Genomic DNA, 21,354 nt, shown 5'->3' with positions numbered 1-21,354 from the left:
ATATGTAAGGTCCCAATTCAATAAATATTTTTCGTTGTGTTAGTAATTACCTCCTTAGTAGGTAAAAGCTGAACTCCCTTCAGACAGAAAAAGCTAAATACGAGTAGGTCAATGTTTAGATACAATATATGTATATAACGCGGCCTATTCAGAAAGGTGTAAAAATATTGTAATCGATATTTTACAAGTATTAGATATATGTATATGTAGATATATGGTTATATATACACACACAATAAATATCATAAATTATATGTTTTTCGGTCTATACTAAATATTCAATGCGTGGTACGAGGAATGTCTAAATAATTATTTTCCTTTTCTTTATTCATATTACAGATAAGATAATATTATATGTTTATTACAAACACAACTGGAATAAAATTAATACAATATGCAAAATTCAAATAAAGCCCTATAGCTAAAAGAGGCATTGAAATCCATTCGGTTTTAAATGTACATTTAGTACTACTTTAGTGCCATGGTCGAATTGGATATCTTTTATAATTATAATGTTCTTTTTTAATAAATATACACATAATAATAAAAGTACATTATTCGAGATAGTCGCAGTGCAGGTTGTACTTTTATTATTTACATATGATTTACCTACATATTACATTACTATACTGTACCATTACAAAATTATAACAGACACGATAGATCTTCATAATTCAGAAAATATTATAATTTGTAAAAAAAAACTACAAATATATTATTAAATTTTTTATTGATATAAATGCACTGATTATACTAATATATATTCAATTTTCAACCGAGCAAACTAGCTCCAACATTGGGGGGTACTCCAGGACCCTCTTCTAATTCTGATCGGTACCCGTTTTCGTCGGCTTCATACTGGACACGGTATTTCTTATTTTCTGGTGAGATCCACTCATAAAATCCTTTGGCGATCACAAATGGATTAAGGCTGCCAGCATCCTTAAGTATACCCGTTTGCTCATGCTTGGTACCATCAGATTGCTCGTAACTGTAAATAAATGGTAGAAAATATGGTACTTTCTATTATTAAGAAACTTATGTACAAGTTGCTTGACCAAAACAATACGTCGTACATACATTATGATTCGAAAATTGGTATATATAGATTATTTTTTATAGATGTAGTAAACCCATCAAAATATTTATATATGAATTATTATTATACAGAGAATAAATATTAATTAGTTTATGTATGCCAGTTTCAGATAAAAATATTCGTTTGGTGGTATGTAGGTAAGTATGTAGGTATTGTATTTTACAATATTTTGTAATTCGTTCCGGTATATGTGTATAGCAAAACTTGTCTTTTTATAATAGAAAGGCAAGAATTAAATTAGAAAAGGAAAGATTTGGAAAATAAAATTTAAAAATATTGATTTGCTAATAAATTAAATATATATTATAGGTAATCTATGTATAATATGTATTTTATCAAATTAAAAAATATTAGTTTAATAATAAAAAGACCTGAAAAAGTACGCAACATGAGCGATAATTTAGTGAAGATTAATAAATAAGATAAAGTTTAAAACTTTAATTTATAATTTACAACCTAAGATTAAATGTATAATTTGTATAATACAATATATGTATATAAGATATTACTTACTTAAACTGGTAGTTACCACTGCCGTCGTTGTTATTATCGTATCTCAATATCGTTGCAGCTGCATTTTGTGCACTACCAAGCAACTTGTCTATGAACTGTGAGTTGACACTACTCATCGCCGCAATCAAACACAACGCGAATAACTGTAAACCATAATAACTATTAACAGTGAACTATTTACGTATAAATAGATTTAGATTTAGATAAAGGAAAACACTCGAATATTGTGCTGGGTTATTAAAGATACAAAGTAGTGAAAATGTGTAATATTTACTTACCGTACTATTCATATTTATTATTTGTAATGATCTCTGTAATATGGTTAAATGTATTCTGAACTAACTACGGAGAGAGCCTATCTTATATTTAGTATGAAATTTGGCAATCTCTTAAATGTCAATTGAAATCTTTATAATGATACGCAGTCCGTGCATCAACTTGTTGAGTGTAATACGAACGACCTGAATAGACCATGTGGTTAGTTACATATGGTCTTTGCTCAAGGACATTTTGTCTTTTTGTTCAACGCTCTTATCTTATAACACACAAATACTTGATTTTATATATAAAATAAGTTAATTAATTAAATTATTAAATTTTTGTTAAAAACTACATATTAACAATACTTATACAATTATAATGCTTTATCTGAAAACGTCGAACACTAAGTCGAACTAAACCCCGACTAGTGGAGATAAGAGCGGTTCGCCAGGCGTACTGTGAGAAATCGGCCCTACAGGTCTACTCTGAAGTTATACCTCAATTTTATATTTAAGTCTTATTTATTTTAGTATTAGTATTAATGTTGCTTTTGAATAAATGTAGAACAATACCAGTTAATTATTTCACTTCAGACGAAATATGGAAAGGTTCAAAAAGGCATTCATCCATTGCTATTAGATCGGAATTATCTTCCAGAGTAGACTTGTTTTTTATCTCATAAACTAGATATATTTTTTCTCACCGAGCAGGTCAGGATGTGCTGCAGATCGAAGAAAGTTGAAAATTGTGATAGAAGTATACGTCCAGCAGTGGCCTAATAGATGCTGAAGAAGAAAACGATGTATTTTCTCATGATACTTATGCACATATATGGTGATTTTTGCACATCTAATGTCGAATTGGAACCAGGCGGCTAAATGTTCAAAAATTGAATTTGTACATCAAGTCTGTATTAGAACATATGTTTCGATGTAGGTTTATATTTGAAAAGAGGGACTGTGTATATCTACTATTTATTATTATCTACATAAAAATACATTTTATCATATCTATACTATATTATTGTGTACGTAATTAAATAAAAAGTGTACTTTGTAGACAAAATTTTAGTAGTTTTACTCTTTCGAGTTTTATTAGTAATTTTCTTTAAGATATTGTTGATCAATCTTACATTGCAATTAAATATAGTTCCACAATATATGTGACAAAACTCCTCTACCTAAGCGACAGAAGTTATGTACGCAATTATTGATGGTAAGCAACAATTTTTTTTTTAGAAACCTTAAAAAAGCCATAGTATAATCATGACAATATTTATTTACATGTATATAAGGGTGATTTTTATAATGATTGATATGGTTTAAAAGAATACAAAGATTATTACGTAATATTTAGCATTACATATTTTATTGACATCTGTAACTATCTTCGTTCTTTGAAGTTAATTACAGTTGGTTTTACAGTACATTTTTTTAGGCAGAAAATATATGTAATACAAAAAAAACTTAAAAGTTGCACAAATAAAAACTTATGCAATATAACTAATTTTATCTAAATATCGTTTAAAGTTAGTAAAAGTAAAGTTGATCTATTATAAATATTCCATACCTGTAACTCTTGAGTCACATGATATAGGATAAGTAATAGTATTTCAATATTCATTGTAATTACGTTTCAAATAATTTATAACTATTCAGTCATAAGTATTATTTTAAGAGCGAAGTATATAGAGAGAGATTACTTCGACCGAATATTAGCTATACTTACAGCATGTTGTATTCAGTTATATATCTCATATATAATGTAAGAATAAAAAAAAAATTCTCATAATATTAGCTTTTTTTAATTTATGGAAAATAAATTTTTGCAGCAATAAAATTAGAAATTAATACTATTAATATCTAAATCAAAGAAATATTATTAACTTAACTAATAAAAGCTTGTAAACAGAAGAATTTTTAAAAATGATATTTCATATATAGGTTTTTGTATTATCCTGTATTTTTACTTGTCACTTCTACAATTTAATAATAGTTATTAAATATGGATAATTAAAACATACGTAGTTTTTGATTTTTTTATTGATATAAATGCACTCCTAATATGTAACTTATTGCAATATTAAATTATCAACCGAGCAAAGTAGCTCCGACATTAGGGGGAACTCCAGGGCCCTCTTCTAATTCTGACCGGTATCCGTTTTCATCAGCTTCATACTGGACACGGTATTTTTTGTTTTCAGGTGAAATCCACTCGTAAAATCCTTTAACGATGACAAATGGATTGAGACCGCTTGCATCCTTAAGTGAACCCGTTTGCTCATGCTTGGTACCATCAGATTGTTCATAACTGTAATTGAATGGAAGAAAGTTATTATATTTATAATATTAATATAGGTTTTGCTCGGATATATATACTGGAAATATGTATTTGCTCTTCACACCATGAAACTGCAATGGCCGTGAAATTGCTTATTGATATAAAGATGTATAAATAAATAACCCTGGACAATTAAAACATCGTCATCTTGTCCCACAGTAAGCAGAGCTTGTATTATGGGTACTAGACAACTGTTATAAATACTTAGATTTTATTTTTGTAAATACATGCCTACTTAATATTCATAAAAAATACCAAGACCGATACAAACAATCATCCATGAATACAAATGTTTGCACCGTGCGCGGAATCGAACTCGCAATCATCGGAAGTAAAAAGGTGTGCTAAACTGCTAGACCACCGAGTCCGTCAAAAAAGTAAAGTAAAGAAGGCAATATACAATAGTCACAAGGGTATATATATTAGGTATATAGAATACAACCAGATTATTTTGTACATCTTTGGTTATTTACAAGTATTCATTTGTTATACGCAATTAGTAAATAAAAAATATAGTGAAGAGTTTAATTACAATTAAGACATTTAATGTGCACGTCATAAGGAAATAACCTACGTCCGTCGTTTTCGTTAATCCAAATAACATAAACAACTCGCTTTGATACAGGGAGCCTTATATAAATTGATGGCTCTAGTTATGTACTGGTATGTGTTATTTTAGTTAACACGTAGTTTTATAAATTTAGAAGGTTCACAGGAAGTAATTTCGTTATAGATAAGTACGCCCTTGTACATTACTTTACTAATAAAGTATATTATTTATTGTTTATTCATAATTTGTTACTCGAGAACCTTGAAAAGGAAACTAAAGTATGTAATTAATGTAAATTTTAATTGACTTAATAGAAATTTCTTACTGATGATGAAGATGATTGAAACAATTAAATAATATTTATTCTTTGTTAATATTTTCTGCAATTCTGTTTTTTTATCAATATTATTATAGTGATATGTATATAAGTACTGAGACAAGTGTGTATGTATGTATGTATATATGTATATGTAAAAATGGTTGACAATAAATGTTTTTCTTTCTTTCTTTCTTTCTTTCAATGTACTGCGCCACGATATTTTTTAAGGTAAAAATCATGGTTAGGTTACATCTAATTTTAAGGATTCGGAGGTACATCATCACGGTTTACAGACTTGGCAATGCACGATACTACGAGTGTCACAAGTAATTTTATAATATTTGTGATTTTTCTTATATAATTTATTGAATTTTATAATTTTGATATATATGAGCGATGGTTACCATGTCCCATCAAGTGGCGAGTTGTTTGTCATAATCACATAAAAAACTATGTCACTTACTTGAATTGGTAGTTGCCGCTTCCATCGTTGTTATTATCATATCTTAGTATCCTAGCTGCTGCATTTTCTGCTGCGCCAATCAACTTGCCTAGCAACTGTGAGTTGACGTCGACGATCGCCAAAGCCAAACACAACGCGATTACCTGTAAACCAGTAACCTACTATTAAATAAAAATTATAACACATAAAAATTTACGTTCATAAGCTAAAATGTCCTACATGAATAAATGAATTTTGATTTGATTTGATTTGAAATGTACAAAATTTTTATCAGTAATTGATTTACGTTATTTAGTAACTAATATAAAATCAAAATATATTTACGAAAATATATAACACATATACCGTTTTAGTCATATTTATACACATAATATGATGATGTCAGTCATATGGTTAGAACTATTCTGAACTAAGTACGATGAGAGCCTACTTATATCAAACATGAAATTTGGCAATAGCAGAGGTAAATGTTAATTGGTAGAAATATTTATAATGAACTGCAAGTTGTACATCGATTTACTTTACGTAATATAGACACGTGTTTTCCTTCTATATTTGAGGTGGTTAAATTTTTTAATACATGCCTTATAAATTCCCTATTTTTTTTGTTGATCCATATTACCCATTAATTTCTTGAGCTTATTTCAATCCCATACAAATTCTTTTATATTATATAGCTTTATGCAACAACGATAAAATCTTTGAATTCAGTTGGAAAGATAAAGATGATTTTGGCAAAAACAAATCGATGCAAAACAACTTGGTATTTTTTTATATGTCTAAAAAATGTAGTACTAAAATCTTTATATATATAAATTACGTGTCACGTTGTTTGTCCGCGATTCACTTCTAAACTACTGAACCGATTGCAAATTTGATTTGCACATTGTGTGCAATTGCAAATTTGATCCAACTTAAAAGATAGGATAGGTTACATCTTAATTTATAGTCGTAATATTGTTTTATTCAAGAACCACAGTAACGCATGGCAGGGTTCTTCTATAACTATAAATAAAAACGAATAAAAACAATAGTTTCCCATGGTTTGACTCACTGAATGATTGAAAACACGAATTTAGTTAAAAACAGAAACCAGTTTGAATTTTCCACAAGAGTACTACTATAATAACACAAAGATAACCCTGATAGTAGGGTTAAAATAAGTTGATGCAGTAGCCAATACATAGAATAGTATATATACATATATACTATTATATAATTTATTTATTTTTTATATTAATCTAAATTAGAAAAAATAATAAATAAATCCTACCCTTATATATATATATATATAATTAAATACAAGTTTAAACATATATTTTAAAAATATATAATATTTCATAGGAAAAGAGGGGCTAAAATACATGCTTGTTGTTCTAGGCCAAATCTGCGTAAATGTAAACGCACCATCTGGCGGTATATTACAATTAGAAACAATGATTGTTAAAAATATTAAAATTTCAATAGTCCATATTCTCCGCCCCTCCCACTGGGGAGTGTGCCCATGTGCTTGCCTTAATTCAGAGAGGTTCAGGAGGCGTGCGCATGGTGGTACACACGCCTCCTTTAGCATATAGGATCTAACACATATATACCACTCTAACGAGAAAGGGAACATATCCCAAACATAGCACACTGCTTGATATGCTGTCACTTTTGCATATGAAATTCTTTTTTAAGACTTTTACATATGTTGTTATTGATGTTTTTTAACATTCTTTGCAAACATAAAAATTCTCGTTTTCTCATTTTTCTTTAGAAAGTGACCAATATAGTATAGCATATAGTAGATCACGGCTGAACTTATCATAATAAAATTTCATATATGATTTGTATTAAGAATGTATAAGGACCATTCTTATCGTACAAAATATTTTTTTGTTTTTTAGATTAACATAAATTCAAAATTAGACAAAAAGTAATTATAGGTAGTACTAAATCACTTTCAATAGATAATCGATCAAAGCCTATCCCAAAGCTGGGTATAAACAAAAGAATCCATTAGTTTGAAAAAAATAGGTCTATATCTATATATCCATATCTATATTATAAATCACTTCACATTAATCACAACACAAAGAACAATATTTATATTGAAGTAAAATACTGCAATATTATTCTGCACACTGAATATCTAAGTGTATTTTATTACTAATATCGAGAATAATATTTACGCACCAGTTTATTCATTTTGATGCTTCTTTACTAAGCGAAATAGTCTAAAGTAGTCAGAAGGATTCATACGCTGTGTCTTTTATATAAAATCTAGAGATGCCGTTTGATATTCGATATTAAACGTCACAAAATACGGCAACTGACCTACGAAGGTAAACTGCTTTGTCCCTATTATGTATGCAGTATCATTTCAAAACTCTCCGAATATATACGTTAATTTAAGGCTTTGGAGGTTATTAACGTTTTACACAATAATATAATATTTATCGAGCTTTTTCTTTATATTAACTAACATTTAATTTCTAATAAACCACTGATATGTTTATATGAAAGATAGCACTACTTTTTGTATTCAGTATCTGATTAGAAAAATCACTATGTACCTAATCATGATAATAATTGCCCCATTTGAATAATACTAACAGAGGACAATATCGTTAATTCTTGATTAATTTGTTACGATGACCTCATCCTCGTCTGATCATCCCGCACTGGTGACCCGCCAGCTTATACCTTTACGTAGATGGGTGTAAAATTCCATTGTTATCCTTAAAAAATAGTATATGATACTTATAGTTATATAGTATTTTCATTTTGTGTTTTTATTTTGTTTCATATTGACGTGTTCTATTTAATTAATAATATTTAAGATTTCATTAAAAAACTTTGATGTGTTCCATATATACATACATCACACATCTTCATACATATATGTATGAAGATATGTGAGAAAAACAATTATATTATTGGGCCATTCTATCAATATAATAGAACCAAAAATATATTTGGGTGTAGTTTTTACTAACATACTGTGGTGAGTTCACTTAAAATGTAGTCTGTGTATTTTATTCTAATCGGTTCACAAATATAATAGAGTAAAATAAATATCACGGCTATTTTGAATTTACATAAATGCAAGTTTAATATATAGATATGTACATATTAAATTATCTGCCAAGCAAAGTACTGGCAACAACGGGGGGAACTCCGGGACCCTCTTCTAATTCCGACCGGTATCCATTTTCATCAGCTTCATACTGGACATGGTATTTCTTGTTTTCAGGTGAAATCCACTCGTAAAATCCTTTCGCGATCACAAACGGATTGAGGCCGTCCGCATTTTTAAGTAGACCCGTTTGCTCATGCTTAGTCTTATCAGATTGTTCATATCTGAAAATATTGTTTTATTTTAAGTAATCTTCATGTAACATCAAAAAAATGTAATCACATTCAGTTATCCCTTACAAAAAATAACAATGAAGTCGTTTTTTATGTTATATGTGAATGAAATAATATTAAGGACAATAAGGAAATTATACAGCATTATCTGGTCCCAAATTAAGCAGTGCTATGAGTAAACTAAATATGTGATAAAAATACTTAAATATTTAATTAAATATTAAATACCTACCCAAATGTATGTTGATTTCATCAATAATATTATTTTTCTACTTAAAAAAAGGAGAAGGTAAAAATAATACATATAAAAAATACAGTTTACTTATAAGTAAACTGTATTTTTTTATATGTGTTACAATTATTTTCGACATGAACATTTTCTTTTTATTTTTAATATGGTATTTCTAGTATGGTATAAACAAGATCTGATTAGTAATTTTTAAGGTAACCTAATAATTCGACTGTAGTCGGTTTTTTACCTATACCTGTATAATTTTGTTGTTGTTAGTTAATTCTTGAGCACATCTGACAATAAAGTTTAGACTTATTCTCAGATGTAGGATTCCCTAGGGAAATTATACTGAATCTATATTAAGTTAACGTCAAGAATCCTATATTCAGGAATGATATATTCTTCTCTTATGTATAAGTATCGATGAGTTCTTACGGTATAATGATGCATCACTTACTTGAACTCGTAATTGCCGCTACCATTGTTGCTGTTGTCATACTTTAGTGTTCTTACTACTGCATTTTCTGCTACGCCAAACAACTTTCCCAGTAATTGGGAGTTACAGCCGATGATTACCACAGCCAAACATAATGCGAATAACTGAAAACCATTTTATCACTATTTATATTATATAGATATAATTTGCAAAATAAAAAAATGTCGAAACTCCTTTATAAAAAAAACATAACGTCCCTTATTTATAAAACTCTCCATCAAAGCCTACTCTAAAACAACAACAACAAACAATTTAATTAAAATAGTTAATAAAGAAGCACACATAACTAGCTAAATTGTATGGAAAAAATTAACACAATTATTGTTTTTTACTAAAAAAATATGTATGTACTGAACACAAGATAAATCGTGTACCTACGCACCAGTATATTCATTTTGAAATGGTTATTAAACCGAGGTGGTATAAAGTAAACTAAAGGTTTCCTGAAGTGTATCTTTTATATTAAATCTAGAAATGAACTTGTTTTATAAAACTTTTATTAATACGATACAGACTTTCGAAGGTAAACTACTCAAGTTAGTTACAACAGTTTTAATTGTTATATTTACCCTCTCTTCTCTGAATATACGGCAAACAAAGTATAAATAAAGCATTATTTTTATTATTACTTCCTACTAACCTACTTTGTATGCATATATTGCATAAGAAATGTAAAATTCACCGAATATGTAAGTTATATTGTAGTAATTGATAGAATTTAGTAACAGGTATCTATAGAAACATATTAATCTAGAAATTCTCGATATTAACTATATCTAGTACTAAATTATAATACAATATAAAGATATGCGTATTTATACCTAAATACTCATATTTATATATTGGAAACTGCTCTATTTGGATAATAATTAATACTTTTAATAATTAATATTTTTCCAGTTAGTCTGCGTTAATGACACAGTCCCAGTTCTAATTATGCTCTCGCCATATATATAGAAAATGCAAATCATATATATGTTACTTACATCTGAAAATAATATTATTATGTACCTACTCGGTATATTTTTATTTGCAACGGGAAAAACTTCAATAAAATTAATGTAATCTTTCTAAAAAAAGAAAAAATTCTCATTATTCTCATTATTTTGTTTAATACTAGTATTTCCTTATTAAACACCTTTTCAACATGATATATTAAATGGCTACCTAAGGACAACGATCTACTGGTATAGTAAAATGACGAATATTAAAAGTACGGCATTGAAATAATTACTAGAATGATTCGAGTGTACTTTAAACTATATATAAATCTTTAAAATGTTAAATGTACTGTCGCTTTTTTATTTGCAACTAACTTTAAACGACGTAACTACGTCATTCAACTACATTTATATATATTAGGTGAGGCTTCTCAAGTGATATATTAGCTCTTGCATTAGTTTCGTTATTAGGTACACGCGCCCGCCTTCGGTGTCGTATAGTTGCTGCTGCCACCCTGGAGGCTAGTACCCCGGATATATGTACGTGAGGCAGCGTTGGATACGAGCCTGCTCTAGGTCCCTAAATATCTATTAATATAATTAGTTTGTATTATATTTTTAGAAAACTCAGGTTAACATTTTTATTAAACTTGAATCCATTTAGGTTTTGACCTTAACGCTGTAACATTGCTAAAAAAATATATATATTATAGATCTAGATTATAGATTCTACTACATCTTATTGAGTTTAATATTGAGTTCCCTATAATTCAGCAGTGTTATAACCGCAACGATCACAGATAAGAAGAGCCGCAGGTATATGGTAAATAAACAAATTATGGGCAGATATATTAGTCTATCGTGATTTTCTTATTTTTATGTGTAAATAATGACCGTATGAAATTATAAAAATATATTATATTATGTCTGTTAGCTCCCTTTACCATTAAAATTAATTTATAATAAAGATATTCAATAATTATTCTTCAATTTTAATTGAAATTCATTAATTTAATACTAAATATTATTTTCAACTACCCACCGTATAATATTTTTAGTTATGACTATGATATATTTTGTCGAAAACAATAACATCCAATGCTTTATAGTAGTATAGTGGCAGGCAACAGGCAGGCTATAAATATTTTATTGACACATTGTAAAATTACATTTTTAAATTTATACTTCAATCTATTTTTATATTAGTTATGTTAATAAAATACACATTTTTTATTCTTTGGGCTCTTTACAACTCAGTTTTTTACATTAAATAAGGACACTTCATAAGTTAAAAAAATGAAACGTACTTAACTGAATTTTTTTAAATATCGTAAATAATTTCATTGAAAAATGAGTATACTAACACACATTGTATTGCTGGTGGGTACAGACGTGCGGGTACAAATGTTAAATTAAATATAAATTATCATAGAAATTAATTGTTTCTTTTTAGATAATTATTATTCAAAATATTAATGCTGCAATTTATACATAGTAAGTCATAGAGTAATATACATTAGTTATATATGTAAAATAAACAAATAATAGATAATTTTTATTTTAGTTAGATGGATTTTGTGGCATAAGATTATTCTTTTTTTATAAATTTTTTTTGATTATAGATTTATTTAGGGACTTTTATCATAATATGATAATCCCAGTCCCATCATATCTTATTACTAATCTTATCTCGTAATATACAATGAAAACAAAAATTTTTATGAGATAGTATACTGTGGTACATACCAACATCCGATTCAGTCCAAATTTTTATTTACAAATATATTTTAATAATATTGCTAGAAATGGAGGAATTACATTGATTTCATCTATCATTATATATTAAATAAAAATAATAAATTCCATAGGCATATATATAGGTACTATACTAATACATATAATTATAATATATTATTGTATAAACACAAGAATCGTAACTGATATTATAAATAAAAAAAATAGTAATCTCAACTATTAAAACAGTAAATATGCATTAACTTAACTTATTTTATAAATATATTAATAAAATTCTTTGCAAGTACAAATACCCGACAATTGACAAATTGCCACCATCGTAGTATAAAAAAAATAATTGTGCCTTTTTCATATAAATTATAATATTATTTTACAGCGAAGATGTAGAACTACGTCGACTTTTTCCCAATGAATTTCCCCAAGACACAGTCAGAAGAAGCGGAGCTATGGATCCTGAAGTATATATGATATAAAATACGTGTCTTCAGAAAAAATGTCTAAATTATTGGTAACCTCGAAATATATTTTTATTTTTCAGCATTTAGGTAGATATCCTGAATTGAAAATATATTACAAATATCCAAAAGCTTTTTTAAATAGCCACTTTGAAGAATTAATTTGTTCCGAAGATGGAAATAAAAAGGTAATATACTAGATAGTATTGTTCCTGTACTGATGTACAGGAACAATTTGTCTAAAATAGTTAGTGTGAATAAAACTTTATCGTAAGTATATGTACCTGCAAAAAAGACGCGGTTCTCCATTCAACTTAGAATATATTTTGTATTTGTGAATACATCAATAATATCCTCAACAATACTGAATCAATGACTAATAATGTTTTTTAATTGTCGATATTATATATTATTATATAATAATAATATATATATTGTTCCTAAAAAAATGTCACGATTCTACCAATTCTATGTGTGGTATTATTTTAAAACAAAATATCTATATTTAGTTGTTATGTGATACAATCTAGATTTTGAGTTTATAGAAAGATCTATTATTCTTTTCCTAAGATCTATTAATATTACTTTTCTCAGTAAACACATCCATAAATTATTGATAACACTGTTAAAAAATATTTATTTCTATTCGTAAGTTTATTATAGTTATTAAAGTGAAAAAATGGTTGTGTCATTGAGTGTTTTATTAAAGTAATTAAAAGTTACATGTTATAATATTTAAAAACACATCTGAACTACATATATGAATGGATATGTGCATTGTTGTGTGATCGCGCAAGACATCGTGTAATAGAAAGGTCAAATTATGCAAGTTGGATCACCGCTACACGCGGATTACTCATAAAATGTAATATCTTTGGTTATTATCGATTTCTTAAGATGTACTGCACATTTTTTGAATAACAAAAGATATAAGCGCTTTTTACCTACAAGCAATATTATTTAAACAGATCTTTTTACTGAATTTATACGAATGGTAGACTAGAGAAATTTATTACTTGTTTTAATTGATGTACAATAAATAGTTACGTGAAAGAGTAATAAATATGAACTTTCTTTTAAATACTATTCGTATAATAAATTATAACACTCAAAGAAGTACTAATGAGTACTGAAAGGTCATATACATATAAAGATTTTTACAGAAATGTAAAGCTTTTGATTAACAGTCACTTGATATTAATAACATATTTTTCTAATTGGCAGCTCTGTAAGGTAAACGTGGACCGGTATTCAACTGATGAAAATAATTACTTCATGTCTCCAACAGAAGAGAGCCACGTGGACCGGAGAAGAGTTTACTGTTTGCTTCTGTTATGTTTTACTGAAGATGAACTAGATAGAGTCATTGCATCTTTCTAGAATGATTACACTAGATTTTATTTAAAGTAACTTACATAGCAATCACTCAGACCGACGGTAAATAATCGTCAAATACTGCTAATGCAGCATCACAAATATCATGTGATGCTATCGATACCACTCTGGTCTTGCCATTCGGGTGAAATATTATATTACATCTCCATAACCTGTAAATTTACTATTTTTCAACGGTTCAACCGCAACACATTTTATAGAGCAAGTTTCTTGGTGGCTGAAATGAGACTACCACGCAGAATACTTTTTCGAAAGTCTATCTCGATTAATATAATATGTATTTTATTAATAAAATATGTATAATACACAATATTGTCACAACATTTATGGTCTCTTTAAAGAAATATCCAAGCAGGTGCGATCTGAACCTTCACCTTTTTCGTCATGAATTACTGATCTCTTACTTCATCATTATTAGAATTCTAACTTTAAAAACTTGCATCTGAAGTTTACTGTACTCTGGATTGTATTGTATATCTCAACAGTATGATTAAAAATGATAATTAGTAATAACTTTGTTTGTGATAATTACTTAATTATTTTAATACTACTACCGCGTATCTAAAGCAGCACTAACAGCCTCCTACCAGATTTAGCTAGGTAAGGAAAGAAATACGAGCGGTGAAGATTTGGGTAGAAGGACGTCAGTACGTTGTCGGGCCCTTTAAAGCTGCACCTGGGTCTAAAAGCTAGTCCCGGGACTCCTCAGAGTTTCCCTCCCTACCACACGATAGACCCGGCTTTCGCACGGTGAATCCATAGAATACTAAAACGTCGTCTGTTATTCTTATTCTGTCGTCTGTACTAGTATACATAATAACTTTGTAAATGTTATTGATTTTTTATCAAATAACTATAATGACATGTTTACCATTTATGAAATATCTGATAACAATTTCTTTGTAATACGATTTGGACGATGGAATGGAGCAATTCACATAGCATTATAGTCAAGCACGTCTGACATAGTTCCAAATTGTCAATTATTATTACGTTATTGGTTAACTGAAAATATTCACAGTAAAAGCACAATATAATTCGAAAAAGGTAACCGGTTAAAAGGTACCGATTTTGTTAAAATAGATAAAATATCAAAATATTAAAACGTTTCATCATTTGCAAGCATCTGTTTCTTATAAAGATAATAATAGTAATGTAAAATCACAGAGGGAGTGTAGCTTCATAAAACAAATCTAGACATCAGGAAAAATTAGCAATACCTAACAAATATGCAATATTAAAACGGTTTACTGTATATTTGACTCTTGTTAGAGAGAAAATAAGACTGAAAAATAAAGAATTATTTTACAGCAATTGACAGAAAACTTGGATGTATGAATCTATAAGCAGGTATCCAATTAAATAACAAATATATAGTATATATCTACTAATAAAAATCAATATACTCGTAATAAAATCTTACGATGCAACACCTGTCCTCGCTAAGCGATTATACATATTTTTATAGAAAACTTGACCTACAGAGTAATATTTGAATGTTATTAAACTTTATGCGAGTAATGATGATGTTTTAAATGCAACCAATGTTGCTCATTATGTCATAACCTTGACATAGTGACAGCATAAAAGAAATTAGAGATTTAAAATTCCTTCGGTAGCATTCAATTGGGAAAGTGTATATATATACACGATTATATATATATATATATATCGTAATTAATTTAGAATAGACGAATACTTATACATACATAATCGTATGTATATACACATACACATGCATATAAATAAGTCTAAGTTGCTTATTTTTAATAGTTCGTTGAAAATTATTTCATTTGGTTACTCATTAAGTAAATATGTAGTGAATAACAAAATTATGGATAACTGTACTAATCTATAATATGACAAAGATATATTATTAAAAGCAACATTTGATGTAATGTTTATAATTAAAAGACAATATGATAAATGGTAAGCCTGTCCACTTTGTTATGACACGTTATAATTTGGAATATATAAGACGCAAGATTTCTAAATTATAAATTAAATTTAACCTTGAACTATACGACGAGTATAATAACCTCGTATTAAGAAATTTGTATCAACATTATACATATAGGTCACTTATTCATCTATAAATAAAATTAATTCTTAAGTTCCGTAGAATATCAGAATTTTTGCTTGAAAAACCCCTTAGATTAACAAATTCTGCGTCTATATAGCAGTAGTTATTATTTTATGTACTTATTAAAGCTGAAGGTCACAATAATCTTCTATTTGTTTATTTGTCAATACAACTATAGTGTACACAAATAAGTTCTAACAAATAGAACATTGTACTCCTTTACTACGAATATGAATACATATACACACAGATAAGATGTGCTAACTGTAATATATAGTGTCCCTAAAATTAATTATTACATATTTAGAATGCATAATTTTGCATTCTAAGAATAAGAACAAGATAGTTGGCTGGTTATGAAATTAAACATGTTAATGATTTTGTTTGAATATAAAATACCAAGTAGTGCATAAAAATCAATATATTAGGCTTTATTGACTTCTCCGGGCAGGCGGGTCTTCATGAGGGTTTTCTTCAAGTAAAAAAGGCTTTTATGCATATATTATATTATTTTATTTTTTTATAGCATTCCTTATCATGATAAAGAAAAAAATACATTCATATTTATCATAACGCAACTATGTAACATTACTAAGGGTCATTCGCCTCGAGGGGAATCAGTGTTATGCTAAACTGGTCTATATTAGCACTCAATAAGACGAGTTTCATAAATCAATAAATAAATAAATCTAACCCAAGTCTTGATCATGTAGTAAGTAAATACTAAAATATTGAAGAACTAAATACACTAACATAATAATTTGTTTTTGTATTTCTTAGGTGTAGGTATAGGTTATAAATTTTGTTAATTATTATTGTTATATAATATGTAGCAACATAAAAGTCAAACAAATGGATCATCGATATTACAATAAATATATTTGTTATTATCGTTTCCAACGAACACAATATACATAATAATAATAGCGTAAATGGATACATCGCAGACAGTCGCGAGTTCATGTTTGCTAAATCAAATCTGTGTATAAATAAATTTCTTTTCATTTATATACAAATTTGATTTGGATTTGGATTTGATTCATTCATTTCTTCTTATTCCATGAAAGATATATCTATGAGTAGCCATTAGCAGTCATAATAGCGCTGACCATCATAGACAGTGGCAAACCTTGACATTCACTTATAATGTAAAAGAAAAGAGAACTAAACCGTGAGGTTACAATTTGACCTAAAATTGAAACGGTTCTTGAAAGGAAAGCTATGGGTGTCGGAGGTCAGCAGCCCGTCGCAGCATCGTTGATTCAACAACACTGTGACGTAAATAATTCGACCGCTTGGGAACATCTTTAACTGGTTATATTGTATTACGTAATATGCAACTAAATATAATTTTAAGAGAATGTTTGGGAGTGCGAATTTTCCACTATAGTCTCTGTGCTATAGTGCTGATCTGTAATGCATTTTTCTTGTTGTACTATTTTCTGTAGAATAAAATCCAATGTCAGAAATCTTTAAATAGAACCTGTTGTTTTATAGATTAATTCTACTATGACTAATATAGGCACTAACACAATTATATTGTTTTAATTAGTGATTCATTTGCAACTGTATCATTAATATTAATATTGTATTATTAAATAAAGTTTAATTCGACATAGATTTTATATTGCATCAATCGCGTTTTTGGCAACTGTGTTTGCCCAATATATGAAATTTGGCTAATTTATAAACAATAGAAACCACTATAAATAATATGACTATTGTGAAAATTAAAATTACTTGATGAAAAATATTTTTCGGTTGTTTCTACAAAAATAAATATATACCCAGTACCAAAATTGTTGTCCCAATTATTTATAACTATTATACTAATTTAAAGCTAAAAAAGGTAATTGCAGATTTATTCATATTATGGCAACTTTTTTGTGTTTGTATTACAGATTTATCAAATAGATAACTGTACCGCAAATAATTGTTGTTAAAATTCCCATCGTATTTTTTATTCTAATTTAAATTTACGGCATAATGGATACCAACTTACATCTTATTCAGTTGTATTTTAATTGTTTGTCTAGCACTTGAAAATTTAATTTAATTCCTTTATTGCGACATAATAGCATCAGAAACGTATTTATTTTTGTTTTTATTAAAATATATATTCGCCATAAAGGCTAGTACTTTCATCCATTTTCATATAAGTTATTTATTAATGAGGAACTGGGTTAATTCTTGTCGTTTTCAAATTAAATATGTATTTTTTATATTGTTTCCTAATCATAAAAGTACTACTTTTTTCGACTATTTCCATACAGCTACTACTACTTTATTTTTTTTCCGATGTATATACATATTTTATTGTAATAATTAATTGGTCCAAAAATATCCAAGGAGATAGAAATTTTAAGTATTATATTTGAATAAAATATATACTTACATAACATTGTAGTAGTCTGTTACGTCATTAATTTAAAATTAAAAAAATCGATTTAAATGATTACTTTAGGTAATTATAACAAAAGTGACGTATAAAAAACTTTGACCTCAATTATGTTATGTGAATGTTTGCACCTAAACACTCATCAGAAATCAATTGAAATGAAAATTATGCAGCGTAATACGGAACCTTGAACTTTTCCGTGTATGATTGTTTACTTCGCGGTTTGTAGGTACGCACTTATTATCATGCTATTTGAACTTCATCAACTATAAACTTTGTATTTATTATAGTAAGAACGATTTTAGCAATATATTGTCAGTGCATCGTCTTCCTAATAACATCGACCAATTTAATTTAAAATGCTAAAGGCCGAGGCAGTGGGCTGAACAGATTGACGTTCCCATAACCTTACAAGAATACTACATAACTATAAAAAATAGACAAAATTCGTTAATATCTTTGTACCATAATAATGAACTCTATTGATCAGTACTTTACAAAATAAACGTAGGTTTATTTTTTGTGCAACAACTTGTGTTATATTTAATTTTGTAACCATTTATAATATTCTAGCAATAATTTTTTTTAAGGACTATAAAATTTTATGTATATATTTTTCATCCAATACTTACATTTTACATTGATCCCTGGTACCTGAACTAAGTAGAAACCTGTATTTTAGCTTCCAATTCCCTCCTCTTAAAATTTACAATTATTGGAATTACAATTAACCAATAATTAAACATAACATTTACAATTAGACATATTATTATATATTATAACAGCGCGGTATAATAGTTATTTTTATTCAGACTCTATTAGTACAGCCTGATCAAAATTTGTCAGTCGACTACTATTGAACAAGTGTTTTATTTAGTTCCTATGAGTGACCATTCCGAATTTGTTAGCGAGTATATGGCGCATATATGCATTTAATAATTTTTATTTTTATATTAAACTAATAATACATAGACAAATGTTTTGACATTTAATTGGTATTAAGAATTAAACAATTGTATAAAGTTAATATTACATTTCTGTTAATCATAAATTGCTCGACTACTTTAAACTGACATTTTTTTAAATTTATCTAACCGCCATTGTGTGATAAACGTTTAACAACGCTATGTTTATTACGAGAATAAGATTATTACCTTTTGAAATCCCTATTAACATTGACATTTGTACCGCTATTATTACTTAAGTTGTATGGGTCAAATCAGTTGTTTTCAAATGCATAATCGATGATGCACGTTTGCGTGAATACTTCGTGGAAGCACGTTCACTTGGAGGCAGTTGGTGCATCTTGTGACTTATTGTAATGAGAAGGTACATCGTATGTCCATCCCGCACTATGTTGCAACCAACGTACTAGATGAAATATATAAGAGAAGTGTTTGCAAACATAATCAGCTCACACATAAAGTGTTGTTTGAAGGAAGCAGTTGTTAGGCGTAAACAATTGAAATATGAAGTTGGTCAGTAGTGCAGTGGATAAATAGTGAAGTGAAATTTGTGAAACATCGTGTGAAACTAAATTTACTTATTTCAGTTCCTGGTACTTGTTGTTGTTGCCGTCGCGGCCGCCGCCCCACAGAACCCTCAAGATGTGCAGATCCTTCGTTATGATATCGACAATACTGGACTCGGAGCGTATAGTTATGCGTAAGTAATATCTGGCTTGTTTTAGTTTCATCCTACGCTATATTACTTATATTATATTTGTTTACAGAGTGGAATTATCAGATGGCAGCAAACAGCAAGAACAAGGGCAGTTGAAGAATGAAGGAACTGAAAACGAGAGCATTTCAGTTCAAGGCCAGTATTCTTGGGTTGGACCAGATGGAGTGGTTTACACAGTGACATACATCGCCGACGAAAACGGATTTCAACCAAGAATTGAACAAGGACCTGGTGGAAGTATCCCTAGTGGAGTTATATCGTCATTTCTTGGATAATAACTATTAGATAAATGTTCTTGACAGAGAAGTGTGTAAATAGAATAATATATTACAATGAAATGGTATATAATATTTATATACTAATTCATTAAAACCCAATTTTATTTTACTGTCTTTTACTCCAATACTATTATCAATAATCTATCCCAAATATTACCTATTCATTGGCTACAGTACAACATGAAAAAAATATATTTTGTTACATTAAATAATGCTTAGTTAGTATCAATTATAAATTCCACTATGAATTTATAATTATTGCATAACATACCCATATTAAAGAAAATTAAATATGTCCAAATCACGCATCCGCTTTCTTAGTCAACAGCTAAAAAGGGTAAATTCTGTATTCTACAGCATGTTTGGTAGATCTGTTTCTCAATATAGTAGTCTAAAAAAAAAGATATGATTTGTGCCTAAGAATATACTAAATATGTGTATATATAGTAAATTAAGTATTCAAAGGGGGAACGCTGCCAGTATCTTCGGAACATTGCTTGAAGGGACTCCTTTTAATAATATATTTTAGTTATTATTACAATTTAGACGTCGCCATCTAGACCCAAGTTAAGCTAACTAAAGATTGTATTATGGGTACTAGATAACTGATAGAAGTCCATAGATATAAATAAAATGTTTCTACCTGCGTGGAATCGTCACCCTTGACTATTAGAATAATGTGGCATGCTAAACCGCTAGACCACCGAGGCTGACAAATGTACAAATTTTAATAGGAATC

General features: G+C 28.3%; 4 protein-coding genes across 4 annotated transcripts in view; 1 reads left to right on the top strand and 3 right to left on the bottom strand.

Moving 5' to 3' along the window:
• The window catches only part of LOC131853126 (uncharacterized), a 37,806-nt gene extending 17,194 nt beyond the window's left edge, over window positions 1-20,612 (top strand). The window contains exons 6-11 of the mRNA XM_059203944.1: window positions 12,022-12,062; window positions 12,700-12,781; window positions 12,862-12,966; window positions 14,003-14,092; window positions 20,207-20,319; window positions 20,387-20,612. Coding sequence (XP_059059927.1) covers window positions 12,022-12,062; window positions 12,700-12,781; window positions 12,862-12,966; window positions 14,003-14,092; window positions 20,207-20,319; window positions 20,387-20,612 — 657 coding nt within the window. The remainder of the gene's footprint in view (window positions 1-12,021; window positions 12,063-12,699; window positions 12,782-12,861; window positions 12,967-14,002; window positions 14,093-20,206; window positions 20,320-20,386) is intronic.
• LOC131853232 (endocuticle structural glycoprotein SgAbd-5-like) lies at window positions 748-2,281 on the bottom strand. Its single transcript, XM_059204074.1, has 3 exons — window positions 1,891-2,281; window positions 1,613-1,755; window positions 748-991 (listed from the first exon to the last, which is right to left on the bottom strand). The coding sequence occupies exons 1-3, from the start codon at window positions 1,900-1,902 to the stop codon at window positions 772-774; spliced, it is 375 nt and encodes a 124-aa protein (XP_059060057.1). The 5' UTR covers window positions 1,903-2,281; the 3' UTR covers window positions 748-771.
• LOC131853223 (endocuticle structural glycoprotein SgAbd-5-like) lies at window positions 3,888-7,831 on the bottom strand. Its single transcript, XM_059204063.1, has 3 exons — window positions 7,724-7,831; window positions 5,546-5,688; window positions 3,888-4,183 (listed from the first exon to the last, which is right to left on the bottom strand). Exons 1-3 carry the CDS (start codon window positions 7,733-7,735, stop codon window positions 3,964-3,966), a joined length of 375 nt encoding a protein of 124 aa, XP_059060046.1. The 5' UTR covers window positions 7,736-7,831; the 3' UTR covers window positions 3,888-3,963.
• Window positions 8,510-10,109, bottom strand: LOC131853214 (endocuticle structural glycoprotein SgAbd-5-like). The gene is made up of 3 exons (XM_059204050.1): window positions 10,010-10,109; window positions 9,589-9,731; window positions 8,510-8,890 (listed from the first exon to the last, which is right to left on the bottom strand). The coding sequence occupies exons 1-3, from the start codon at window positions 10,019-10,021 to the stop codon at window positions 8,668-8,670; spliced, it is 378 nt and encodes a 125-aa protein (XP_059060033.1). The 5' UTR covers window positions 10,022-10,109; the 3' UTR covers window positions 8,510-8,667.
• Window positions 20,613-21,354: the final 742 nt, after the last annotated feature.

This window comes from Achroia grisella, unplaced genomic scaffold (genome assembly GCF_030625045.1).
Source record: "Achroia grisella isolate CSIRO2021 unplaced genomic scaffold, CSIRO_AGI_Agris_v1 utg1179, whole genome shotgun sequence".
NCBI classification, from domain to species: Eukaryota; Metazoa; Arthropoda; class Insecta; order Lepidoptera; family Pyralidae; genus Achroia; species Achroia grisella.
The sequence above is the reverse complement of the archived record's forward strand: the minus strand, read 5'-3'. Positions and strand labels throughout refer to the sequence as shown.